Below are 27,826 nucleotides of genomic sequence, written 5' to 3'. Positions count from 1 at the left end.
GCCCCCCGGTGGCAGCGCCGAGCCCGCCTCGCCCGCGGCTTCCGACGGGGGCAGCGGCGGCGGGGGCGGGCGGGTCCCCCCGCACCATCCGCACCTGCTGGAGGCGGCGGGCGGGCGCAAGGCGGGCGGTGGCTACCACCACTCCAGCGCCTTCCGCCCGGTGGGCGGCAAGGAGGACTCGGAGAGCCTGGCCAAGCTGCACGGCGGCGGCGGCCCCCCGCGCTCCGCCTCGCCCCTGCAGCTGCTGCTGCCGCCGCCGCCGCCGCCGCCCCCCGAGGATGCGGGATGCGAGAGGCACCCGCATCCTCCGCACGCCACGCACCGCCTCCTCTCCCCCGGAGGCACCAGCTGCAGCTTCGCCAGCGAAGAGAGCAGCGAGGAGGAGGAGGACGAGGAGGAGGAAGACGAGCCCGAGGTGGACGTCGAGGGGCACAAGCCCCCCGAGGAGGAGGAAGAGGATGAGGAGGAGGAGGGCGAGGAAGAGCCCCGCGGCGGAGACGCCTTGGCGGTCGGCGGCCGCTTCCCACACGCCCGGGGGCTGCCGGAGAAGGGCGGCCGGGAGCGCCCCGCCGCCGGCCCCTTCCCCCGTCCGCCCGTCGAGGAGAAGCCGGGGGATGGTCAAGCCCCGCCGCAGCCGCCTGCCGGGGCCCCGCGGGCGGGCAGCGGCGGCAGCAGCCCGGCTCATCACCCGGCGCCCGAGGAGCAGCCCCTCTACAAGGATGTAAATGCCCCGGCAGGCCCCTTCCCCTCTCTGTGGCTACTGACACCCCCACCCCGGGGCGGGAGGGGTCCCCTGACTGGGGACGTGGACGGCTGTAATCCCCCACCACCATGTCAGGCACTCTGTAGCCCCTGACTCCATGTCGGGCACTGTGAATCCCCCACCACTGGGTCAGGGACTGGGTACCCCCCCACCATCATGTCAGGTACCAAGTCCCCAACGACTTCTCAGGCCAAGCTGGCCTTGGTGGGCTGTAGTCAGACCTGGCTCACCATGGCCTCCTGGTCAAGCCCCTCCTGCTCACCTCACTCCCAAAACCAGGGCGGCCCAAACCCCTTTGCCCAACTGGGCAAGCATCCCAGGGACACCCATTCCCATGAGAAGCTGCTTCCATGGTGGCACTGCTGCACAACATGCCAAGCATGCCAGGCCTGGATGCAGCATCCACAGGCCAGCCCCGGAAGCTAACAAAAATGACAGATTTATTTGGTGGGTGCCTTTCCCAGCAGGGTGCTGGCAATGTTTGTGGGTATTGCTCCCATGTCCTGACCCCCTCAACCCAGATTAACTCATGGGAGAAAGTAATCCAGCCCCTATTTTGGGATGGGTGCCCTAACCCAACCCTGCATGTTGCCTGCAAGTTTCCAGGAGGATGTGTGCTCCCTCCATAAAGGTGGCTTTGGAAGAGGCCACGGTGGGATTGCTCCACAGAGTGGCTGTGGAAGGTGCCCACAGTGGGATTTACTGTGTTGTTTCCCTGGGCGCTCTTTGTGCTCGCTCCTGATAAACCACTGCTCAACTGCTCCTTGTCAATTTCCACACCGATCTTGTGGTTTTCACCATTTTCTGTTTTTCTAGAATCAGAAGAGCAAGGAGGGTAATCAGGTCATCTTGCCTACGAAGGAGGACACCTTCTCAGGTGAGTACAGATGCGGATCTGCCCGCTCACCTCGAGGTGGGAGTTCTGTGAGCTGAGTGGGTTTGTTCTCTATGGCTTGGCTTAAACAAAAATAAATCACTTCCGTGATTTCAATTAAAAAAATCCATTAAACATTCTAATAGTCTCTCTATGGTGGTAATTTAGCATTATATTCATTCGCATCCAGAACGCTTCTCTGTGCCTGGTGAGTGTACAGATATATATTTACTTTTTTTCCCTCGGATTCTGATACTGATTTTGGTTTGAGGTTTCTTGGTGGCAAAAGCGTTTTAAGCGCTGCGTTTTGTTTGGATTTCAGATAAGAACAAGGAGCATAATTTTTTCATCACAGATTCAGAGCCTTCAGGAGGAGACTTCTGGAGAGATATAGCAGGTAGGCTCAGAAGAAGTAGAGGAAAAAGAGACAGAGGCTTCAATTCATAATCAAATGTCTGAATATTTAGTACAAGGGTAAAGATAAAAACAATTCCAAGAAAATATAACTGAGAGAAATGCAAATAGGTGGAAAGCAGTGACATTAATAGGAATAAGATTATTAATTGCTGGGCATATTTCAGCAGAAATTTCTGAAATGTTTCAGGTTACACAATGAAACAGGCTGGAAAAGCATAAAATGACAATAATTGAAATGTTCTCTTTGAAACCTTCCATTAAAAAGGATCACAGCTTATTGCTTTTAATATCTGTCAGAAAGACATTAAAGGTGTTTTATGACATCTATGCCAACATTTATATTATCTCCATGATAATGATCTCTACACAAAATGTATAATACATTTACAAAAATTACATTATACAAATTAAATGAAACCACCTTTTACTGATTGCTAAATGTCTCCAAGGGGTTTGGGAAAGACGTGATTAGAAGTTTTGATACTAAGTTGTCTATTGCAGTGTCTTAAGGAGAGGTTTTTGTTTCTTGGGAAAAAGGAATCTAATTTTCCATTTATGTAATGCAAACTGCCTTGGCTTTGACTATTCACGGTTAATTGACTGTCAAACGAGGTTGTTATCCTCAGGCAATGTCTGCAAATTTGCCTGTCAAATGAGACAGAGAGAGCAAGCGGGAGAGAGAGAGTTGTACACGGAGTGGAAATGAAGAAATGGGATCTTGCAGAAATCTTATATAATAGCAGAGAACAATACAAGATCGCAAACATTTGCAAAATTATCCCATTTCAGGGAGTATTTTTTTTAGAAACATTTAATAACAAGACCTGCTCTAGCAATGGTATACGATGAAGAAACCTATCAGTGGTTTAGGTTTTTGTAAATTTTGTGGTTGAGGGATCGAGGTTGTGGACCAATGGATAACACCTCATTATCTTCTACACTTTCAAATAATTACCACTGAGAGCACAGCAGTGATACCAGCAGAAGTCAACCTTAAGAACCTGAGAATTTTTCGGAATACAGTACACTGTGCATAGTCAGTGTCCTGCTCTGTGGCTAATTAATTTTGGGGAAAAAAGTTGGATTTTTTTTTCCTTTTATAAAATTATTATATCCCTGCTCATTTTAAACAGTAAATTATGGCTATAATTTGCTTTTTATTTAGATATTGCAGCATCCTCTCCCTCTCTAAAACTCAAAATGTTTTCTATCCACTGACACTGTAAGTCCACAGTAGCTATACGTTCTTCATGGTAAATTTAAATGTAAATTTCAGGGGTTTTTTACTGCCCTGCATGTTTTGCCTCTGTTCATAATCTTAAATATATTGAGTAAAATGAGAGGAGCGCCTGGGTGTTTGAAGGTCTTGGGACTGGATCTGGGATAAACTGGCTGTAAAGAAATGCAAAATGTTTAGGGGCAAAGTGTTTGTTCTGAGGATGATTTCTGTGCACTCTCCAAGCACAAGCAGCCTTATCTTCTGACGAAATCATATCAGTCCACCTATGTAGGATTGGGCCTTCTTAGTCTTCCACAGAGTTAGTGGATTTTATTCTCACTGCTTTTCTGCTTGGTTGTCAAACCATTTTGCAGAATATCCTGACTGTCCAGTTTTTTTAAAAATGCTTAATACATTTGTGAGTTGCTTAAAGCTCTGCCTTCCTAATAAGGTTAAGTAAGATGATATGGTCCTGGGAATTCCTCTTGATGTGAGATGGACTTGTATTTATTTATTAAACCTACTAAAGAGGGTCTTAAAGCAAAAGCAGTTTTCTGTGCCAGGGATGGTTGTTTCTAAGTGCAAGTGTTGGCTTCCCGGTCTCAGTGTGTCAGTGAACTCGCAGATTCACAACAAGAGTTCCTTCCAAGGCTGAAAAAGATACGGGCTCGAGGATCGCACAGCCGTTTGTCCTGCATGGCCAGAAAACTGCCAGTGAAAATCCCCCTTTGTCCCTGTCAGGCAGTGCTTGGAAAGAGCTTGAAATTATTCAAAATCCCACGGCAGTTTTGAGAGGTAACTGTGACTAACTTATGTAACTGGTCTATTTTCCTCGGGTTTGCCATCCCGACCCTCCTTCATTGGCAGGAGTTGAAGGGTAGGAGAACATTGCAAGGCTGCCTGTTTCTTAAAGAGGAGTGGAGTTCTGTAGGCTGTTCCTCAGCCCATCTAATTATTAATCCATTTTCATGAGAAAAGGGAGCCCTAAAACTGGGTGTTATTAACACCTTGAAGTCAACTTCTCCAATCTTGCTGCAATTCCCCTGATTTTTTTTCTTGGTCTGTAAAAGATGCATTTTCAGGCAGTTTCAGGAAAATTCAAGCTGGAAACGGTGAGCCAGGTTTCCTTTATTTAGTCTTAAATATATTTTCAGGGCAACTCTGCAAATACTGCAATTGCTGGAGATTTAAAATACTTCATAGAGGGTTGAAAATAGCCCGGCTTTTACTCTATAGTAGACTGGACATTTGTGTAGTCTTAACTGGGATAAATGGAAAGCTCTGGGTACAGAAGTTAAATGACTTTAAATTTTATTATGGAAGGGTGTTTGCAAAAAAAACCCCAAAGAATTTAGAAGTTGACAAGGTGAAGTTTCAGATGTGGGATCCAGCACTGCATATTAATAGATAAATTGTGTATAAATCTGCAGATCTTCACGACAGACAAATCTGCAGATGGACTGTAGGACTGCATCCTTATTTCTCTGATTTCTCATCTGTTATTATTGAGGAGCCCAGGAACTCTCTTTTAATTATTAAAAGAGGGTGGACTGTCATTGAATTTCTTTATATTTTGCAATTTTCTTAATATTAGGTGTGTTTCGCTCATCTTTTAAAGCCTCATCTTCTGGAATCTGGCAAGCATATTACCCTCCATTTAAACCAAACCAAGAATTAGAAATTTTCTAGCTCTTGTGCTTCTAAAATAAAATTATGAAATAGTTCTCAGATATATGAATAAGGATCAGACCAAAAGCCAACTGATTTCTTATATTTAAAAAATATTTTGTATTTTTCGTTTGGTCACGCTTAGGTTTTTGAGTGTTTAGTTTGAAATCCTGAAACTCTTTTTCCCCTCTATGTGTTAGTACTTCAATGCAGATGTTTTTTAATCAGATGGTCATGTTTTAAACTTTAAATGGATGTTACAAATGAGGATTTATCTGGGCATAAAAAAGAACTAGTTTGTTTTAAATTTAAATCACTTTTGGGGGGCAAATTGCCATTTGAAACTCCTGATTTTTTAAGACATTTATCAGCCCCTTTACAGGAAAACAATTAAAAGATGCTTATTGAGTTTCCTAAAGTAGGCATATTTTGCCAAGTCCTGACTATCCTATTGATTATTCCCCCCAAAAAGTGGCATGAATATGCAGGATGCATGAATATTTTCAGTAAGTTTAGAATTTCTTCGGGACATACGCAAGAACTCTGCGTGTCTTAGAGCGAGTCATTAATTTCAGATGCAGAGGGTGCCTCTGGAGCACTGAAAGTCTGCTGGTTCACATCTGCCTCTATTTTTTTAAATGGATATAAATGTATATATCTATGTATAGTTATATCCAGAAGATACCAGCAACTTTTTGCTGTGGTCTTTGTGTCTGCAGACAGCGCTCTCTCCAGCTGAAGATACCGGTGGGTGTTTAAGTGGTGATGGACCAGGAGCGCCGTGTCAGGGGTGAGGTGCAGAGCTTTTGGCAGATGTGGTGTGCTCTGCAAAGCACAGTTGTCATCCAGGAATAACGGGCATGAAGTGGAGACAGAGAAAGAGGAGATGGTTCTCCATGATGTGATCTGAAACTGCAGGTGTAGTCAGAGTTGTGGAGGGCACGACTTGGGGACCTGGTGCAGGGTGTAGAGCCAGGAGAATGGAATTATATTCCCAGACCATCCATGCTCTGTGCTGGACAAATCAGCACATCGTGGTAGCTGAGTTGTCTGGGACAGCATGGAATTTTTTAGTTGCTTTTCAGAGAGCGCTCTGAGACCTTCCTGGGGAAGGATTGCAGGAGGTGGCACAACATGAAGGGGTATGCATCTGGCTTGTGGTTTTTTTTTTTTTTTTTTTTTGCAGTGAAGGCAAAATGCATTTCTTTTGAGGAGGGTAAGTTCAGAAATATTAAAAATTCAAATGTTAAAAATTGAAATCTTAAGCGCTCCGGTGGACGCAGAGCTGATAAAATGGTGGCATTGCAAGAGCTGAGGTTGTGCCAATGTCCCACCCTGGGACCTCTGTTTTCCACTGTGCCAATTTTTGAGTAATTCTGGGGTGTCCTCCATGGGTGGGTGTTGACCCTCCAGGTTAAGAAAGCCATTTGCACCTTTATTCCAGAAAAAGCGTCTGTGCACCTGAGCTCATCGGGAAGAACAGAGGCGCCCAAAGCTTTCACTGAGGCAGTTTAAGTGGCCTGCAAATATTTCACCCTCTTTTGCCCTATCCAAGAGATGGGTGAGGCACAGTTTGATTTTTCTGAACAAACTAGAATAGCCTTTCCTAAAGGAAATCTCCATGTCCATACAGGGGGGTGGCACAGCTTTCAGTCCTGCTGCTCTAAATGCTGCAAGTTTGTGTGCAGACAAGGCCCAGGAGAGTTATGGTAGAGCTATTAGGAGGGGAAGTGATTTTTTCATAAACTGATTAAAATTCTTTGGGCTTTCTGTTTGTTTGTTTTTAAACACCTATTTAGCTTTTAATTAACATTTAAGAGAAGGGAAGCTGGTTAAATACTCAATACCTCCTCCCTTTCAATTAAGGTAGAACAGTACACAGTGCGTGATGAGGCCTCTGGGAAGTATGGAAAAACGGAGAAGAGCAGGCTCCTGATTATCATTTTCAGGGGGACAGAAAAGGTGAAACCCATCTGATTATTACTGCTGTTAACAATAATAATAATAATGTTGATACTATTTTTTTTTTTGACATCAAAAAGCAGTTTAGAAATGCAATTATTCTTTAAAACCGTATATCCTGGGTTTTGCCTTTAAATGCCTCCATTTTTCCAGCCCCATTCTTTACTTATTTCAGGTGCAAGCATGGAGGATTTCCTAACAAGCCTTTTCAGTAGCTTAGTAGGGAGGCTGCAGATGCTGGGGAAGTTATTCTTCATGCTACATCCCCTTATTTTCATTTTGATGCAGTTCTTTCTGTCCCAGCAAGTCAGCAACCTCAAGCCATACGACCCTGGGACCTCAACTGAGCAAGTGGGAAAGAGCTGTATCATCACCATACTCTAGTCTCTTTCTCTTTCCCTTTCTCCTCCTTGAAAAATCCAGTTACCTTCTGTGTGTGAGCCTATTATCCCTCAAAATTCCAGATAAAACACACAGAAAAGGACACCTCAATGGAAGAACTGGATTGGGAATGTGCTAGAATTTGTAATTCAACAAATTCACCCTTCCTAAATTTAAATTCCTCCCTTTAGATTTAGTGTAGCCCAATTTATCTAACAAAATATTTTGTTTTATTAGCCATCCAGTTTAAAAAATAATTATGCTAGCTAAAAAAACCCAAAACAACAAACCCATTTTTCATTGTGGAAACTCCTCAAACCACTGCCGAAAGGGTGAATCATTTTTAAGCTCACTATATCTTCTACTGTGGTGAGACAACTTACCTGCAGAAAATACTTTGTTTTTACCAAATATCCCACAAAAATGAATTTTTTTTCTAAATCACCATGTTACATAAATAAGTTTTAAAAATGGAATTGCTGGCACCAGATAATAGTTGTGTAAATGTATGCGCCTGAATGAGTGGTTGCTTTTTGGCTTTTGTTTTTTAAGGAATGAAGAGAGAGAGGAGATGCTAAAATGCAGAGCTATTGGATAGGCTTCATGTGCTATAACTTCAAGGTTTATGGTATATAGGATTGCATCGATTTTTAAAAACAGAAACAAATGTTTTGCAAAAAGATTTCTGACTGCATCTATTACAAGACTTTCCAATTCAACTTTAAAATTAGCCTATTGTGATGACACAATAATTTTTAAAGTAAGTGCTGTCTGTTGTGTGATGACGCATTCAGTGCTATGGATTTTTATTTAAAAAAAAAGAAAAACCAAATGAAACATCAAAACCCAAGATATTTTCTCTGTGATTCTCTCTTCCAACTACATAAACACATGAATAGATTTCTATCCCTGTCTCTTGTGATTACTTATCAGTAGAGTTAATGATGTGTATTTACTGGCTGGACTAAAACAAGAATTAATCCAATTAGTTCAATAATTGGTTATTTACCAAATATTTTCTTAATTATTGAGTCCATTTCTACTTCAGCTGTAAATAACAGAAAATCTCACATCAATTTCAGCTAAAGTGGTATCTTATTATTTTTTTAAAAGTTTTTCATAGCTTTTTATAGAAACAATTCACAGAAGTCAGGAAAATTTTTGCACTTGCAGAGAATAGTGAAAGTAACACCTTTCGTCAGAAGGTTCAGTTTTTAAGTCAAACTGTCATTCAGGTGAATTTCACAACTTGTGATTTTTTTAAATTTAATTTAATTTGTAAACAAAAAAGGTTGAAGGAAGTAGCATGCATGTATCTGGAAATAGCCAAACTCTGTTACATAGAAAATTCTGTACTACAATATGATTAAAAGTTGATGTGAGCAACCTAAGACAGGAGCCCCTCAATTGGCTGACCCCGGAGCTGTATCCTTTAGATGCAAATACCACTAATGTCAATTTTATCTCAGCTGGATATAAATTATATCCAGTTGCAACACACCCATACCATGGAGCTCTGGAAGATGATAAAGCTGAAGAGCTGATGAAGGCAAAAAGACATTTTTCCTGTGGATTTTGGAGCAGGGTCCTGCCCAGATGGAGAGCACGGGCTTCCCGTTGAGAGGAGAAGAGATGAGACTGTAGAGAATGATCTTCCCCTTTCTCTGCCTGCTCAGAGTTGTTCTCTCATAAGAGCATCTTCAAGAGGGGTTAGAGGGAAAGGAGGAATCAGCTCACCAAGAAGAGTATTGAGGAGATATCAGCTATTGTCTGCAAGAGGCTGTGCTGTAAGCAGATACTTCACTGAGCTAGAAGAAAATATGAATTTGCAAATATTTGTGCTACACACCCAGAATTTGTAGATAAAGCTCAATCTTACTCTTTTTTTATTTTTCCCCCCCTTTTTTTCCTCTGCAGATTCTCTGAAGCAGATGTGTAGTAAGGGCAACACTGACAAAAAGCACTATCAGTAAATCAATGACTTCTTTTCTTTCTCTTTTTTAAGGAGAACACACACAAGAAACCAATTCACCTCATTCTCTGAAGAAGGATGTGGAAAATATGGGGAAAGGTAAAATAAATAAGGGCCTCTTACATTATAAAACTGCTCTTTGTTTTAATAGAATATGAGGATAATAGGGGGCACTTTTGTTCTGCACCATATTTTAAGCTTGTCAAGTAACATATGAATAATATATGGACCTTTGGGTGGATATAATTGAGATTAATGCATATATATCAATCAATACATGACACTGTAATATAATACTTTAAAATAATATATTACATTGATTTATATTCATGGCTTTCTGCACAAAATCTATGGTAGGTCTATGCAACACTTTTTTTTTTTAGTAAGCGCTAAAATATTTTGTCTAGAGTAATGAATTGCTCTGCAACTGTTCTTTCAAGAATTATTTATACAGATTATCAAAACCACTTTTGCTCTTTGTTAGAGGAACTCCAGAAGGTTTTGTTTGAGCAGATTGACCTACGGAGGAGGCTGGAACAGGAATTCCAGGTGTTGAAAGGAAACGCATCTTTCCCAGTCTTCAGTAAGACAAAAAATCTGGGGGTTTGGTGTTGTGTGTGCATGTGGTTGGTTGTTGTCAGGCTGATAAAATGAGAGGGGTTCTCAGTTGTGCTGCCAATGATCTTGGGCTTAGTTCTGCTGAGGCCACGTTGGACAGGGCTTGGAGCAAGCTGGAATAGTGGGAGGTGTCCCTGGGGCTGGAACGAGGTGATTTTTAAGGTCACTGCCAACCTAAACCACTCCATGATTCTATGTTGACACTTCTGTTGTGGCTTTGCAGCTGTCGAAGCAGGGCTTTTGTAGGGAAAATACAAAGCTGGATGATTGTTTCGGAGTACATTCTACTGGGTTTGGTAGCATTGAATGCAGCGAGCAGACAGAAACACTTCTGGGGCCTCATGGGCTATGGTGAGGTTGGTGGTCTTAGCCAACACCTCGGGAGCTTTTGAAATTGAGATACTTAATCCTCATTTTCAGGAGGTCCTTAGTCCTCATTTTCAGGAGGTTCTAGCTGATGCTGGAAAAATGATCTGGCCTTTTCAAGGACTAGAAATACCTGTTTGGATTTTTCCCCTTGTGATGGCCCTTTCACCACAGCTGATGAGCTGGGTGCTGCTGTCCAGGAGTCGTGGAATGTGCAGGGCACATCTCAGATAAAATGAAATGGGCACTTAGCAGGGTTTTTGTGAACCTTCCAGAAGGTTGGGCTGACTGTACAGGGGTATGGAAAAACACCCCTTGGTTTGCACCTTTTGAATGACACTGGAGCAACGGCAGAAAAATTCTTCCAGGAGAAATCCCACTTAGATCAGGATGATCCCAGTGGAAAAGGTGGGAACACAGACAGAATTTTTGTATTGTTCCAAGAAAATATGCTTGTCCCCTTTCTGTAGCACCAGTTAAGTTCAGGGAAGCAAGGAAGTGCGAGGACTCTGGGAATGACTCCATCTTTAGCCCAAATATTGAAAAATGTATACAGCTCCATAAATAAAGAAGAGTCGCTTGACATGATACAGATATTAATGAAAGGAGCATAACCTCATCCTTCAGAATAAATCCAGTCATTACTTGGGTTTGGGAGTGAGGTAATTTTCAAATAATTTGTGGAGATCAAAACACTCCTGTGTGGTATTGGCGAATTGGCATCTTGGACTTCTGCCATTCAAGTCTCTTATTTATCCTTTTGTTCTTCTACAGTAAAATTAATGCTCTGTCTTTGCCAGGTAAATAAACACTGCAATTAAACCACATGAAATACAATTCAAATAAAAGAAAAGAACAAGTACGGCCGACCAAGGAAGTGGTGACTGCTGTATGCCGGCTTGAAAAATATGTGGTTTCAATGTACCACAAAGTAGTGGTCAATTTTGTTCAGGATTAAAATAGAAAACAGATAATGTGCTATAAACAATATCTACAAGTGACCGTAAAGCCTATTTACAGATTTAGATTTACCAAAAAAACCCACCCCTCCTCCACACGTAATAAAATAAGAAGAAAAGGGTCTTTGTAAAGCAAATTAGTGTAAATCCATGTTAAGAGTGTTTTGTCCTCTAGTGCAGTACGTGTTCTAGCACAAGAGAGGGGGGCTGTTACAGGCTCTTGCTGCTGGACAGGGCTGTAATTTTAGGTCAGGTATTAGAAACTCTTTTGCCAGGTTTCCCCAGGTAAAAACTGCCTCTGGTGTTTTGGGTAGGGAGGAGCCAGAGAGAGAAGTCTTTGGAGATCCAGCTAAAGGAAAGTTGAGGTAAAGTTTAAATTGTATTCCTGGATTCATTGTGTCTTGGAAAGACCTGAGGCTGCAGGAGGGACTGATGAGCAGGCAGGCAGCAGGGTTTGTATCCCAGTCAGGCTCCCTGTGGCATCAGCCATGCAGACAGGATCTCTGTGCCAGCCCTAAACCTGCCGAGGACAAAAACACACTGCCAGGGTAATTCTCTGATGGTTCCCCCGTCCTTTGCACTGTGAGGATAAATGGGAAGACTTTGGCTTTTAAGTCTTCTTAGTGTTTTTGAAATAGGGGAAAACTCATCCCTGTTTCAGCTGTCTTTCTCTCTAGAAAATGCTTCTGTCAGGTTACATGAAGTTTACTCCAAAGCCATCTTTTTTGGATCTTCTACTTGGAACTGAGCACTTTTGGAGTGTTATACCTTCATAGCATCAAGCCACCTCTCACAGCAGGGCTGTGCAGTAAATGGTGTTTGGTTTCAGAGTTCTCTTCTCATTTAAATCACTATTAAATGAAAACTGAGCTTACTTGCAAGCTCTCTTAGCAGTGCTATGCTGCACTCTTCTCTGTGGCTTCTTGTACCTGCTTAGAAGACGGACTGTGATAATTTATAAAACAGCAAGGTCTTGTCTCTGCTGGATTTTTCACGTTGCTGTTGTGCTTGAAAGCTGCAGGTGAAATTTTCCTTTGCCTTTAAGATCTCTCAATGCAGAGATCACTTGAATAAAATTTTAAAAAAAGATCAGATCACATGAAGAAAGTGAAAGTATTTGCTGTCCTGATAGAAATACAAGCACCTCTGCCTGGTAACAGGGTGTTCTCCTGGAGCCCTGCTCTGGTTTGTACCCTCGGTGTCGGGTGCTCCGTGTTTTGTCTGTCTGCATTTTAAACAACGTGGCAATAAAATGGCGGAGACACAGTCTGGGTACTTGAAGTATTTAATTTTGTGTTAAGAAAGCTATTTAAATATTCATATCTTTTCTCCTGGGTACTGCTTATGGCTTTGTCTGGGAGCGTTTGGACTCGGATAAATGCCGCCAGAAAAAAACGCTGTCCCTACCATTAACACCCCATTTCCACCGTGAGCTTGGACATTTGCTGTGCAGGACTGAGCAAGATCCCTGAGCTGTTTTTTTGGAGAGGTGATGAGCTCATGAAGAGGCAGCTGGGAGGAAAGTGTTGAGGAAAAAAGGAAAATTTCTCTTTGAAGCCTACTCAGAGTGAAGCTGGAGGACCTTGGTTGAGACTATCAGCTTTTAGTGACCAGGACAGGAGGCAGTTACCTTTTCATACTGCATGGTTTTTGGGGGGGGGGCTAGGAAAAGAGGAATTGTAAATCTGTTTTATTTTGTTGGCTTATTTTTTCTGATGAAGTTGGAATAGAGGGAATAGGCTTAAAAGTTCTATGGGAATTTAGTTGAAATCTGAGGAACTTCATTGAGATAATGTCACCATGTCCTTTTCAATGTGATTGTGCTGGACTCATGATGGCTTCAGCCTACCAAAATTTCTCACTCTTTCTTTTGTTTCATTGCTCTTTTCCAGCCTCCTTTCCTTTTAAACAACAACTTTAGCTCATCATTCAGAGAGGACAACGTTCTTGTGTGAAGAGCTCTGCCCCCTTGTACTTTTTTCTAGGACAGGCTTGTTACTCAAATCAAAATTTTAGTGGTTGGAATGCATTTTCTTTCCTCTTCCATTTAACACCCAGATCTCCATCAGGCAGCTCTCCAAGTTATTTGGTTCTTGTAAATAGTTTGGTTTATATTTCTCTTTTTCCCACCCTCCAACAGCGGTGCTATGGAGCACAGAGCATCAGTTAATCTCCTACTGAATGAAGTTTTGTCTGAAATGGTTATTTAGGAGGAGAATCAGGAAAGGAGGATCTACCGGAGCAGGAAGGCTGGCCTGTGCTATAACCCAGCTGCCCAGGATCTCTCTTTCAAAAACTTTTTGCCTTCCAAATTCCACGTCACTCTTTCTGGAGCTTTAGTTCTGTTCAAAGCTGTCAGCACAATGCTACAAACTTCAAATCAAACCCTGCATCCTTGAACGCTTTCTCCTCTCACATGCTGGACATTCCTGTTGATGTCAACAGATTTATGCCAAAGCAAAGAAGAGCAGTTTTTGCTGTTCTCTTCAGGGCTTGCAGAAGTTTGACTAATGACTGCAGAGCCTCGCCCGTGAGGGAAATACCTGGGAATAAGTGCTAGCAACACAAACTTAGCATCCTACATTTTCTGATGGGGGAAGTAGCGAAATCTAATTTTCCCACAATTTTTCTGTTGTCAGTGGTGTTTCTTATTATATAAGTATTTGTTAGGCATATGTTTTGAGTGAAGGACTTTTGTAATGCTTTTTGGTTTGTCAGTGGTGATTGGGTTTGATTTAGTTTGATTTATGTAAATTCTGCTGAGAGGTCTCTGTTTTAATTATTGCACCTACATTTTTGTCCCTCTCATACAGATAATTTTCAAGATCAGATGAAGCGGGAACTGGCGTACAGAGAAGAAATGGTGCAGCAGCTACAAATCGTAAGTTTACTTTCTCTGCTAGAAATGTTTTAAGGTGCTGCTTTGTGTTTTTTAAGCGCACACCTCAAGCTTTTCCTTCATGACCCATGCAAAGGCACAATTACCAAGCTCCTATTGCCTTATACATAGAGGTAAACATGCAGTTCTCAGCTGGTTTAGAGCCTAATTACCTGGAGATCTACTTTCATACCGTAACCAGATGGGTCTTCACGTTTCAACTAAACAAAACGTGTTGACTCAACACAGAGAGGTGCTTCTGCAGAGAGGAGCGGGGAGGAGTGAATCAGTAAACCTTAAGCAGTTAAATGTTTCTGCCTCGTGTGAGTTGCCAAGAGGTGTATTTCCGCCCTCGGTAGGGAATCTGCTCAATCCCAGCTTCTCACCAGCAAACAAACCTTAGGATGTGCCTTTTTCTCATTTCAGAAGAAGTGCTTAACTCAGCAGTAAAGGATCAAGTTGCCAAAACACGGTTCAGTGCAGGCACACGCTACTGTTGGGTCTCCTGCTTGTTATTTTAAAACCAAGAGGGATTTTGCCTGTGTGTTAGTGCAGCTCTAGATCATCACATTCAGCTGTGTTGTTTTGAAAAACTGACGTTCTTAATCTGGCGCAAGCAAAGAGGCTGGATCATTGGAAGCTGTTCCATACTCACATAGTGCTCAGTGTGGTTTCAAGAGCAGGGTGTGGTGAGGCTGTCAGCTAATGCTTGCTTTGCTGGGGATTCCTCGGTGATCAGTCTGACATTGCTCAACAGGGTTGGTTTTATTTTTTTGAGGCAAGTTTGCCAAACATCCCCACTTCCCTGAATCAGCCCCCTGTTCCACCATCTAAATTTTCCTCTCTGCTTGTCACGGGGCCCTGGTGCAGAGAAGGCATTGCCCAGCCTCCTGGTACTGTCACTTTCTAATTGATGGGTTAGGACATAAAAGTAAAGCTGAAGGCCAGGATTTGTGCTCCAATGTTTAGAGGCATTTAGGACTGGCCTTATTTTTAGAGCTGCCGAACATCCACGCGCCCCATTCCTGCTGACTTCAGAGATTTCAATGAGAGATGGAGGGTGTTTGAAAGAGGTTGTTTGTGGAGGAAACTCAAACCCAGATCATCTCTGGGTATTTTTTTCCAGCTGGTCTCCACTCTTTTCCTTTAATGTGTCCAGGTGTTACTGTGCTCCCCATTGTGTCCCTATGCCAGGCAGGAAGTTTGGCTTGACCTGTGAATTTTGTTGTCACAGAAAATTCTAATTAGGATGCTATCTTGAAAAGCACTTCCAAAGCACTGCTGCTTTGGACTTGAGACAGGTGTCCAGTTGGATTTCCTGCTGCAAAACACTTTTAAGCAGGGCCCACCCCCAGCCTTTATCTCTTGCATCAGCTGAACTTGGAGGTAACTCTGCCTCCCAGGGAGAGAATGGATCACCTCTGCCATTCACCTTGTGGTCCAGTTGTGAAGTTGTTTCTGGAATTGGATATCCCAGACCTCCAGTGAGCCAGCTGTGGTGGTTTTCCTGATTTTCTTGGGCAGGAAAAGAGATATGATCAAGTAATTCACACCCTTTTAACTTACTGACATGTGCAATTGATGCCTTTTCCTGGTCTTAAAATCAAGAGTCAGACACAGTTAGAAGGGAGAAAGGGATTTTACCTTGGTATTTATTTTAAGGATCCTTAGGTGCACTATGTCCAGGTCAAATGCACACCCCCAAAAGATCTGGTATAACGCTATAGGTCTTACTAATTAGCATATCTATCAAAAATTCCCCAATGAGAAGCTTGAATGAGCCCCCCCCCTCCCCAAGGAGCCTTCCCCTGGATGGTTCTATCTTAGTTTACAGAATGTGCTCTGGAGAGGACCTTGGGGTTTGGGGCACACTGATCCCTAGCTACGAAGCTGCTAAAATGTTTAGTCTCTCAGCTTGACAAACAAGTCCAAGAATGTAGGCAAAAAGCACTAGGAATACAGAAGTTGTAAAAAGGTGTAACAGGGGTATAAAAGAAAAGGCAAAAATCTTCATGGCATCACTATGAACAGACTAAGAGTCACTTAATCATTAAACAGAGCTGTCTGAATGTACTTACAGAGAACAGTTTCAACATTTAATGTACTGCACCAACAGCTCAGGACCTCTTCACTCACTACAGCTGCCTGGGTTTACTCATTATTAATTGAAATGTTGTCAAATCACCAGTAAGTCTTCATGCTCATAGTTGTGGGGCAGGTTGTGATGAGAACGATGAAAAGATGTTTGTATGAAAAACTGAGAGACTGCTGCAAGTAACGAGTGTGTTTGCTTAAGATGGGTGCAGGAATCCTCAGAGATGTCTTGGCTGATAACTGAAATGGAGTCAGCACTTTTGAGGTGATAATCCCTGCAGTTGCTTTAATTCATTCATGTGAAAATATCTTGTGTGTTTATATCTAGAATTAAGATTAATGAACTGAATGTGGTAATGATAGAACTACTTCGGCCTTCCTGAGTTATGGCATGGATGAATTAAAGCTTTTGGTGCAGAATATACAAAAAGCGTGGCTCTTTTGTTTTTTATTTTTGTTTAATTGCTGTTGTTGTTTTAACAGGGGCAGGTTAGGCTTTTCTTTGTACCTGAGGTGCTGCACTATTACTTTAACGGGGTTTTAACGTAATTATCTTGTTAATATAGAAGTGCAAAGAGAAAAGCAGAAGTGTTTAATGCATACTAAAATCACAGCTTTACTTGGACCTTCATATGTGTATGCCTTTGTAGTACTAAACTCAACATTTACTGATGTAACTAGGCACAGAACTTGGTTTAATTGCTTTTAAAAATCATTTGACAAACAATATAGATGCCTGGAGTCAGGCTGGGTTTTCTCACTGCTGAAGATATACAACTTAAATTAGTCCTTCCTGAATATCCCTGGAGAGATATAAGAACTGTGTGGATGTGGCAGCTGGGGACACGGGTTGCTGTGGGCAGAGCAGTGCTGGGTGAATGGTTGGCTCAACGATCTTGGAGGGCTTTTCCAGCCTAAACGATTCTGTGACTCCCTGATCCACTGTAACTGTAGGTACCAGAGGCAGGTGTTGCCAGAACGATGGTTTCGCTCACGCTGAACTGAGTAATTAGACCTTTAAATAAATTGACCCAGCCTGATTGCTGTTTCAGGAACGTCTGGAATAGAAGCTGAACCTAACCACGAAAGAAATCAACCAAATATGACTGCACTTGAAAACTTTCTATCCCCAACACCCACTGCAGCCTGACGTGAAGCTCATGCCCTGTGGCCGGGCGGTGGTGAACATTGGCCATGAGGCTTTTGTCCCGTTTTTTTGGGGGGAGATTCTTCCCCGTTTTGGGAGCGATCCGTCCCAGCGCGGCCCGCGGGTGCCCTCTGCCGGCTGCCGGCCGCCACTGCAGCGGCCGCGAGTTGGTGACTCCGCGTTCCAAAAGCGGGGCTGAATCCATGGGGAGCGATTCTGAGCTCTGCCCGCCCCGGAACTGACAAATAACAGTGTTTTATGGATTTCTGAAAGTCAGGAGTAAGGCTCAGGTCGCTGGGGCAACGGGGTGGGAACTATTCTCTTCTTTGGACACAGCCTGGCTTAGTAGGTTGCTGGAGCAGCAGGAGGTTGTGTGGCCATTAGTTTTGATGAGTATCACAGAATGAGTAAGGCTGGAAGTGGCCACTGGAGGTCATCTAGTCCAACCTCCCTGCTTGATTGGAGTCCCCCAGAGCACTTTGTTCAGAACAGTTTTCCAGGCGTGTTTTGAATACCTCCAGTGAGGAAGACTCCACAACCTCTCCATGCAGAGTGTTCCAGTAAGGAATTTCTTCCTGATGTCCAGGTGGAACTTCCCGTGTTTCAGTTTTCAGAGTGCCTGAAGCAGCTGCCAGGAAGTTTTGCAACCTGTTTGTGCCAGGTTCTCGGCCGAGTGCTAAGAAACAACCAATCATCATCTTTAACAACAAAAATGGATCTTAGACGACTGCATTTTTCTCTTCCTCCTCCTGCAAAGTGCTGTCTCCCAAACTGGCCGACTACAGGGCATGTATGTGGAGATCACGTATAAAATATGGATTTTGCATGTGGATCCTGTTGTGCCAGGGGAGGTTTAAACTGGATATTGGGAAAAATTTATTCGCTGTCAAGCACTGAGGTCAGCTGTTCAGGGCAGTGGTGGAGTCCCCATCCCTGGAGGGGTTTAAAAGTCCTGTGAACGTGGCACCTGGGGACATGGGTCAGTGGTGGCCTTGGCAGTGCTGGGGGAATGGTTGGACTCAATGATCTTAGAGATCTTTTCCAACCTAAAAGATTCTGTGATTCTGAGGATCATGTGGATTTTGTTACTGAGTTGCACGGAAAAGGCCAGTGAGAAAGAACTGGTGCTCTGCAGGATGGGGTGAGTTCTGACATGACACACATGGTACAGCCTTAGAAGAGCTCACCTTCCTTTAGAGTTTTTGGTTTCTGTCCAGTGAGACCAGAACTCATCTGCTGAGACAGCCTAGCACTGTAAGCAAGTACCAAGTTTACTCCTGCCTGAGACTCTGCATCTGTCTGATACTGTCTTCTGAGCAACTGTGTTAGCGGAACAAATTTTAAAACCATGAACTTTCTTCCTAGCTGCCTGGTGAGAGAAAAAGATCAGAAGCAGCATTGCCAGCAAGATGATTTTCATCCTTTAATGTTTTCATGAACCCCTCTTAGACATGGCCACGGGGAAGTAGAACAGCAAGCAGGAAATTTAAGCCTCCTGCAAACTGAGGAGCTTTTCTTAATTTTCTCTCAGAGGTCTCTTAAAAGTAGTTACAAGTGGGTTCTCAGGCAGCATTGACCTCAGTGGTGACCTACCCATCAGGAAAAGCTCAGGTGGTGTTCATCACCCATTGGGGTTTAGATCATCAGGTGATGATCAACCCCGCTAATTTCCCATTGGGGTAAAGGTGATAGGTTTTTGAGGTGTGTTAGAAATGTGAAATACTCAGGCAGGTCTTTGTCTTTCTAGATAAGGTGAAAAATGTTGGTTTGGTGTTGTTTGGGGTGTTTTAATTAGGTTATGCTCCTGTGAACAGATTTCCTCCTCACTAGCCTCACTTTGGGCTGATAATAATGTTCAGAGCTCAGAACTGGATTCATCTGGAACTCTTCTGTGTTTTATGGTTTTCTGCTTTCAGTGCTCCTTTAAATCAACTCTGTTCTTCAGAGTCAGGCCATAAAATAAATCAGGAACTATCTCTCTGCAAAACTGATTTCCATCTCTGCATCATCTTTCACCCTGATCCTTAAGGATTGGCAAGGGATGTTTTAAAGAAGGAAAAAAAAAATCTACCATGTGGTAAAATTGGTAAATCTTCAGCAGCATGAGAGCATGTTCCTCTGGGTCACACTGTAATTCAGAAGAGCACCAGTACTTTTAATTCCTAGTTTAATTTACATTGTTTACGGAGAGCTGGTGCTTTTGTACAACTAATGTATTCATTATCCAAGCAAGAAGCATCCACATTTTTCTGTGTGGAGACCTCGGTCTCTGCGTGCCTGTCCCTGTTCTCAAAAGCAGGAAATGGGAAATGGTAGTGCTTCAGTGCCATTTGTGATTTCTGTGCTCGGCCTGAAGTGGTGCAGCTCAGATGATTGACCCTGGTGAGAACGCAAACAGTTGTTCAGCAGAATGGCTCTCGGATTTCTTGAGTGGCATCTTGTGATGAAGTGCCTGTTTACAGGCACACACATAATAACAGGTGAAAGAACATTTCTGGAACGCTGTGTCCTGTGTCCTGAAAAGGCTCATCCCTCATTGTGTACAGGAAAGTGAGCTGTTTTCACCAGAATTTTATTCCCCACTGTCGGTTTTTTTTCTTTTTTTTTAAGACAGGTGAGCAAAACTTGTGTCTTGACAATGCATGTGGATGCACCCTGGGTTGATAGGATGGAGCTGTGCCTCCTTCTCCAGTAAACTCAAGTGTTAAAGAAAAGGATGCCTTGTAGAAATTTAAACAGAAAGCTTCCTTTCCTTTAAATCTACCGAAGTTCTGATCAAAAATGGGTGTAGATGTACAGAGAGCCAGCCTCTGATACTGCCTGAGTGCAAAATATTTTTTCTAGGCGACAGAAGGCAGGGTGATGTATTACTGTGTACCTCACCAGAGATGGGATGCAGAGGTGAAGCCTCTGAAAGAGGATGGTGTGCTGAAGCTTCTTTGATATCCAAGTGTGTGTAACAGGGGTCAGAGAGGAACTTCAGAAATGACTCCCCAGTCCTATCCATTATCTGTGCTTTGGTTTGAGTCATGGAGCAGGCTTAGGGCTTGCTAACTGGGTTCCTTCCAGGTGGAGCAAAGGGGATGTGCTCCAGGAATGCATACGGGAGTGTGCTGCAGTTCCTAATGGGTACCAGGACCAGGCTGGAGTCAGCCTGCAGGAAAAAGGACTCAGTGTCCATATTGCATTTTCCTTGGCTTCCTGTGTTGTATTTCCTACTAATGTGGATTTGGTTGTGAGAAACTGGTTTTTTGCTGCTTAAAACCAAACTGCCTGCACTTCTGTTGTTTTTCTACACCCTTTGAAAAGGGCCACCCTTTGCATCTCCATGCCCCTTTGAGTGCCCTCATCACGACAGCCCCCATGGATGCACAAAGGGGGGACTGTTTTGCCATGAAGAGCCCTAAATCCTATTCCACCACAGCATTGGAGTTACCAGATGCTCTGACAACGACAGAAATAGAAGATGACATTGTAGGTGATTTAACTCATGGAGAAAGTAGTCATTTCCCTGTTGAACACCCACTTCTCCCACTGTCATCTATTACCAGGAGATCAGGTAAAACAACACACATTAGAAAGACGCCAATGTGCCAAATATAGCAGAGAAGTGGATTAAGAACAGTTAATTTCTGACAGATTGTACCCCGTTGTATTATCTAGGTCAGTACAGCTTGGGAGATGTCCTATATAATTTGTGGCCATGCAAACCCAAGTTGGTCTTCGTGAGTGGGAGAGAGGCAGGAATCAGCTGGTGAGGCACCACAGGTCCCAGCTGGAATGTGCTGATTTTTTGTGCGGTTTGTTTGTGGCTCCTTTTTGCATCCAAACCATGGCTACGGGTGATCAGGGAGGCAGCTTCTCTACACCCCCCCTCTCTGCTGCAGCTTGGGAGGGAGTTTTGCAGCCTTTGCAAGCAGCGTGTACTGAAGGCAGCTGTGTTTGGGGACATGGTGGAGGGGACAGCTCTGTTCTTGGGGGGGATCTGGCCACAAGGTTCCTGATACCTTTTATCTTCTGTCAAGGGAAGGGATTATAAGAGCAGCCAGACAAAAGACCTGGAATCTTGGTCTTTTCTGGTCATCAGTGGTTTGTGCACACATATTTCCCCTTTTCTAGGGCTGTGTAGGGGGGAAGCAGTGTGCTCCTGTGAAAGGCTTCTGCTTTCATTCAGTCACAGACACTGCTGCTTCCTGGTGCTGATGCTTTCAGTCAGACTGACCTCCTTTCCCAAGAAATGAAAGGGTTAGTTCTCGAGGTGCAGGAGCCCCTCTCTTTCCTCTCACACTGACCCTTCCCTCCTCTTTTCCTCATTAAGGTAGGCAGGGATGGATAAGTCTCTCAATGTGTTTGCAGACATGATGCTTTACCCCAGCCCAGAGACATGCTGGGCACAATACACATAAACATCCTCTGTGGGCATAATGCATTTAAAATCAAAGCAGGGATGTACAGGAACGTGTGGGGTCAGTGGGTACGGATGCAAACTCACTGTGTCATTAGGTGTGGGGCAGGTTGCTTGAACTTTCTGCATTTGCCCATCTGTTCCTTCTGCTGTTTGTGCAGGTTAAGGCCTTGATCCTGACTTCAGCTGACATAATTGTCAGCTTGCAGTAACGTATTTGACATTATTTGTGAGCATATTTTGGAGTGCCTGGCAGCAGAAGCAGGTCAGCTCAGCGTGCAGCAGCCCCTAGGAGTGTAGGGACACAGAAATTTTTGATCTCCCAGCCTGAATTCCTCCAGCGGTCCTTCCAAAAGTCATCATCAAAGAATTTGTAGCCACTTGGATTCCCAGCTATGGGGAAATCTCAGAGCAATTTAGTTTTGTTGCATTCTAAAGGCCCAGCACTGAAGAAGAGCAGCCCTGTAATGTATTCCCAGTGGCAAATGAGCACATCATCCCACTTTGTTTCTAAATATAACTGTGTTCCCTAATATGCCCATGTTCTCTGTTTTTCTTTAATTATTTGTTCCACTTCAGTGGCTTCCCTTCAGATTGGTGCAAGCTGGAGATAACTATTATGAACTTCCTAATTACGGGGATATAAATACACGAAGTCTCACGCTCCCAACCTGCTGTATTTTGGCTGTGCAGGGATCAGTGTGCATTGCCTGATCTGTCACAGACAGCTGATTTTTTATGATCTCACCGATGGCTTTACCCTTTGTCAGCCTCTTATATAAACAAAGCATCAGGAGGCATCCTTAACAATGAATTTTAAGATTCTATCTGTTATTTTAATTCTGACCATTTTTATTTTATTTCTGCTCCAACCTCCTTGCAGTTTCATAAAGAGTACAACCCTTCTACTTAAGGTGTTGTTTCCTACAATTGCTCCCTGTTTTCAGGGAGAAAAACAAAACCTTTCATTTGCAGGGATTTCCAGCTTGGATGTTTCATTAGCCAGACCTTGGCTTGAGCAGTGTCTCTGTTTCTGTGTCATTCCAGATTCCCTATGCAGCAAGCTTGATCAGGAAAGAAAAGCTCGGTGCACACCTCAGCAAAAGCTAAAGGTGAGCTTGTGAAAAAGAGACTTCATTCCACCTGACCTGGCTGCCTGTTTTCATTTGCAGCCATTGCAAGGATTAAGAGGATCATTCTGTTGCTTGATGTTGCTGGTTCTGGTGTCAAAGCCCTCTCTGTGCACGTGTTGTGCTACAATCTAAAGCTGATAAATAACACGTGGCACGACTTACAAGGCCTCACTGGGGTGGGACGTAGTGTTGGGAGGTGACCCATGAGTCCTGTAGTGACAGGACAAAAGGCAATGGCTTGAATCTGAAAGAGAGTAGCTTTGCATTAAATATCAGGAAGAAATTCTTCCCTGTGAGGGTGGTGAGGCCCTGGCACAGGGTGCCCAGAGCAGCTGTGGCTGCCCCTGGATCCCTGGCAGTGTCCAAGGCCAGATTGCATGAGGCTTGGAGCAATCTGGGATAGTGGAAGGTGTCGCTGCCCATGGCAGGGGTAGGGTGAGAGGATCTTTAAGGTTCTTTTCAACCCAAACCATTCCATGACTCTAACTGCCTGAGCATGTGCTTTTCCTGATACTGGAAAGTGTCATCAAGATCATGTACCTTCAGTGGAAGGAGGGAAATACCTTGGCATTCAGAGTGCAAAAAAAACCCATTCACACTCCAGGTAGGGAGGGGCTTTTCTGCCCTTAATGGAACTCCTTTAGCTCCAGGAAAAAGCAGTACTTCATCATATTTTGGGAGTTTCACAGAACCCCACTGACTGTGGTTCTTTAGTTCAGTGTCCTACAGAAGGTAATTATCCTGCTGCCCACATCCAGAGCCTTCCTAAACCAAACACTACATTTTTTGGGACCGTTTATTAGGAGCATTCATTTAATAGAAACACCACCTCCATCCCCAGTGGCCTGGGAGATTCCAGTTTCGGGTGCTGAAGTCTTAACATTTAAATGACATTCTCTTGGGTTTTTTCCTGGTAAAACAAGGAGATTAGGGATTGGAGACAGATGCCAAAAGCTGTTAGCCTTGCTACTGTGTTATGCCACAAAATCTGGCTTGTGGATTCACTGAAAAAATCCCTGAGGAGAAGTAGGGGGATTAGAAAAAGAAGAGCTACTCATACACTGAGATCTCAGTAATGCACAAAAGAGTGGCATTCAGGAGAGTCTGGGACATCTGAGAAGGGCTTGATAGTAGACATGATGGAGGTTTGCCTGAGCTGTAGAAGAAGCAGATTCTTAAAAAGAGTAGGAGTAAGTACAGAGTAACCAGATCACCAGCATCTGTGGCCCTGAGCTCTGCCTGCTGAGATAAGGAGATAAATCTAAGCATCGAGCTTGTCTCCTTTGCCCTCTTGTGCACACTTTCTTACTGACTGCCACCGTTTTCCAATCGAGTCTACAGCAATCTGGGCGCTGATTTAAAACAAATTCCGCGGCATTAATATCCTGAATAAAACAGCACGCCTCCCCAGATGAGAAGCAGCAGGTCCTGCCCCGAGCGCCTTGTCCGCAGCGCTCGATGCACAATAAAAATCTACCTGAGGATGGCAGCATCGGAGGAGAGGAACAGTTTGTTCCCAGCACCGGGCTTCCATCAGCTCCCAGTCCCTGCAAGGACGGTGCTGGCATCACAGCAGCGAGCGTTCCGTGCCTGTTTGCCGAGAGCATGAAGGATGGATGTGCCCCTCACGCCGCTTTTGTTTCCAGCCGCACGCCATCCCTGCAGACAGCGGGGAGTTCTCTAAGCAGCCCCGGTGCTTTTGAAAGATTAGTTGTTACTTAACTGCTCAGCTGAACCAGCCGGGCGGAGAACCGCAGCTCTGTTGTTCAGAAGCAATTTCAGGTCCTTCACGTGCCAGGCAGGAAAAGTCTCCTCAGGATGAGACGTGTTTGCACATCCCTGCCCACGCAGCGCTCCCAGGGGCTGGAGACCCTTTGCCAGGCAGAGGAACCCCTCAGTTCTTGCCCTGAGCCCCTCAGCTGCCCTTGCTGGGCCCTGAGTTCCTTCCCACAGCAGATCTGGTTGTGTTTAATCGCACTGCAGTCAGTTTAAGTTTGCACTTCACCTTTATTGTGAATATTTCCACATGACCCCACAGATATTCACTATCAAAGTCTCAGGGGATGCTCCCAGAGCAGATGACCTACGTGTGTTCTTTTCTCAAGGGTTGTAAGTAAGTGTCATAATTCTGTGAGTGTCTCAAACTTTGGCTTAATGTCGGTAACACTTTCTCTCTCTCTCTCTCTCTCTCTTTCTCCCTCTCTCTCTCTTTCTCCCTCTCTTTCTTTTTTTTTCTTTTAATTCCCAGAAGCACAGGAGCTTTTGCAGCTGTTACCTTATAAGTTATAACCCAGTCAGAAACCTGACTTGTATATAGACTGTGAAATGGAAGTGTTTGGGGATCTAAATAAAAAAAAAATCAGGTTCCTCTGAACCTAAGGACAAGTGACCTCATAGTATCATGGACAACCATGTCAAATAGAATGTAGCAGCCATTTATTAGTAAACACAAAACAACAAAAAAAAATGCCTGTCCTTGATTTTTTTTTTTTTTTTGGTGGTACCAAAGTTTAAGTCTTTGTGTTTTTAGAAGGACTATTGAGCTTGATAGAAAAAAATGCTTTTGAATCGTGCAAATAAGCTGTGAAAGGAACTGCTGGTCCTTTCAATGCCACAGACACTGACAACATCTGCCAGTTCACCTTTTGCTTTGGAATAGTGATTGTTTTATGGAAGGAAATGAACGTCTCACCAGATGGGCCAGAACCACGTTTGGATGGACGGGCGGACGGATGGATGGATGGATGGATGGATAGAGCAGAGTTAGCCATACACAGTGCTTTTTAAAAGCAGTCTGGAGATTCTCACACCCCTCTCCCTCATCCCTTTCCTCCTCTGGTATTTTGCCTGCTGTATGAATTACGATTGTACTCCTCTGGAAATATTTTACAATTTAATATTGAGTGTAATTAAGAATATAATCACTGTTATCAAAAAAGGTATTTAACTCTGTTGTAGTTTCTTTATCATTCATGTGGATAAAAAGTCTATAATAAAAAAAAAAAGAAAAGTATGAGATAATAGTTGAGCTTCCCTGTAATTTAATGCGATGCTTACTCCACTGAAGAAAACAACTGGGAAATTTATCCCCAAGAATACCTTTTTAGAAGTATTTTAATTCACAAATAATTTGTCGAAGAGTTTCATGGCAGAAATTTCTGCCTCTGGTTATTTTGAAGACCTTCAGAAGTATATGTAGTACAATTTCAGGACGTGCCTTGTGGATCCACAGAAATAAAGGAAGACATGCCCAAGTCAGTTTATTTTGAAGACTGCAGCTGTATTCCCCCAGGTCTTTCCTTGGTGACCTACAACACCCTGATTATCAGGGCTTTCCTGAGGGGAATTCATGTCCTTGCTAGAGGTTTCAGCCCCAAACACAAAGGATCTCCCACACCAGTACAGCACCACCAGCATCCAAAAGTGGTTTTAGCCATGCCCAGCAGAGTTGCTCTCTCAATATTTGCCTCATTCCCAGCAAATCCCCGTGAGGTTAAATCACCTGGCTGTACAGTTCCTTGGTGCAGCTGGCAGATCTGGGAGGCAGGGGAGGAAGGGCACGGTCTGTTTTCATGCCCTACCCTTCACAGTTTGCTCAGGTATTAGGTGAGCTGACAAGACTCACGGAACCAGCAGAATTATGGCTTTTGTGGCGTGGGAAAAAAAAGCAGCAAAACCATCAGAAAAGCTGGGCCAGGTCAGACCTAAAGCTCACCTGTAGCAGTACCCTGTTCCCAGTAACAGAGGAAATCAGATACTTTGTGAAAGCACACCAGCAGTTACAGATATGTTCCCAGAATGTTGTTTCAGCTACTAATGATTTACTGCTCATGGGTTTTCTGACCTAGACATGATGTCTTGTTTTTAATAACCCTCAATGGATTTTTTCTTCCATGAACGCAAGCAGTGACTTTTTAAAACCTAGGCGCGCTTTTAGCAGCTTAAAGCATCTTGTGGCAATAAACTCCACAGCTTAAATACAGCTTGTGGGGAAAAAAAATGAAACCAGCTTTTGATGATTGGAGCTGCCAAATTTAGCCTCATTTTATGTCCTGGGCTTCTTGCACTGGATGAGACAAACTGCCGGTTGACTACTGGCCATTGCTGTCCACTTTCTCCATGTCTGGCCTTATTTCATAGGCATCTTATCAAGTCTTTTTGGTTTGCATTTTTCCAGATTAAGTTGTAGCCATCCCTCCAACATGAGCAGCCCCATAGCTCTGTGGTCTTTATGTACCTTTTCCCAATCAGCTTTATGAGATGGGGAACTAGCTGCACAGAATATTCAGGATACAGGATACTCTATAGATTATTGCACAGAGTGACACTGTGCTGCTTTCTGTGATGAATGAACCCGACTGCAGCGTGGTGGTAAAGTCTCCTACCACTATAGATCAAAAATTTTGCCCAGACATAAAGTAATCCCATTGCTCAATAAGAAATTACCGCCCTAATGGCTTCTGAGTGCCAGAGCTCCTGGATGTGGTCAGGCGTGTAGAGCAACCCATTGTCCCTCACCATTTGAGAGCCAGCCCGTTCAGGCCCTGGAGCAGACACAAAGCACCTAAAGCAGATTTATTTGTTTTCTGCTCCCAGCTCAGCGGTGTTCAGACCGTCCTGTGTTCCCCAGGGACTTTCCAGAGCATAGCGAGTGTGCTGCTGGAGTTGTGGGGCTGTGCACTAAATGCACAGTTCACACAAATGACAGATTGAATAAGCAACAAATACGCTTCAAATTGAACACTCACACTCGAAATGTCCAATTTCCACTTGGTTATTTATGCCCACTCAGGAAATGCAAGCACCGTTTGCCTGGTTTGTAGCTGATTCACAGACCACAACGGCAAAGGCTGTGATGGAGCATATATCTCAGAACTAAGCATGAATGAGGTGTTTTGAATTAAAAAATAATTCCTCATGCTGATAAAGGTCAAGAACGTGATTCTTGAAAACCAACAAAGAGAGGCCAC

General features: G+C 43.8%; 1 protein-coding gene across 1 annotated transcript in view; it reads left to right on the top strand.

Annotated features, from left to right (window-relative positions):
• SKOR2 (SKI family transcriptional corepressor 2) overlaps positions 1-25,879 on the top strand; it is a 34,554-nt gene extending 8,675 nt beyond the window's left edge. The window contains exons 3-10 of the mRNA XM_042028909.1: positions 16-721; positions 1,580-1,640; positions 1,960-2,034; positions 9,290-9,355; positions 9,741-9,839; positions 14,013-14,080; positions 22,771-22,835; positions 25,105-25,879. Of these exons, the coding sequence (XP_041884843.1) occupies positions 16-721; positions 1,580-1,640; positions 1,960-2,034; positions 9,290-9,355; positions 9,741-9,839; positions 14,013-14,080; positions 22,771-22,833 (1,138 nt within the window). The 3' untranslated portion in view covers positions 22,834-22,835; positions 25,105-25,879. The remainder of the gene's footprint in view (positions 1-15; positions 722-1,579; positions 1,641-1,959; positions 2,035-9,289; positions 9,356-9,740; positions 9,840-14,012; positions 14,081-22,770; positions 22,836-25,104) is intronic.
• The last annotated feature ends 1,947 nt before the right edge of the window (positions 25,880-27,826 follow it).

This window comes from Corvus kubaryi, unplaced genomic scaffold, assembly GCF_017639235.1.
Source record: "Corvus kubaryi isolate FWS band 111438036 unplaced genomic scaffold, C.kubaryi_AGA036_p1.0 37308, whole genome shotgun sequence".
Classification (NCBI taxonomy): Eukaryota; Metazoa; Chordata; class Aves; order Passeriformes; family Corvidae; genus Corvus; species Corvus kubaryi.
The sequence above is the reverse complement of the archived record's forward strand: the minus strand, read 5'-3'. Positions and strand labels throughout refer to the sequence as shown.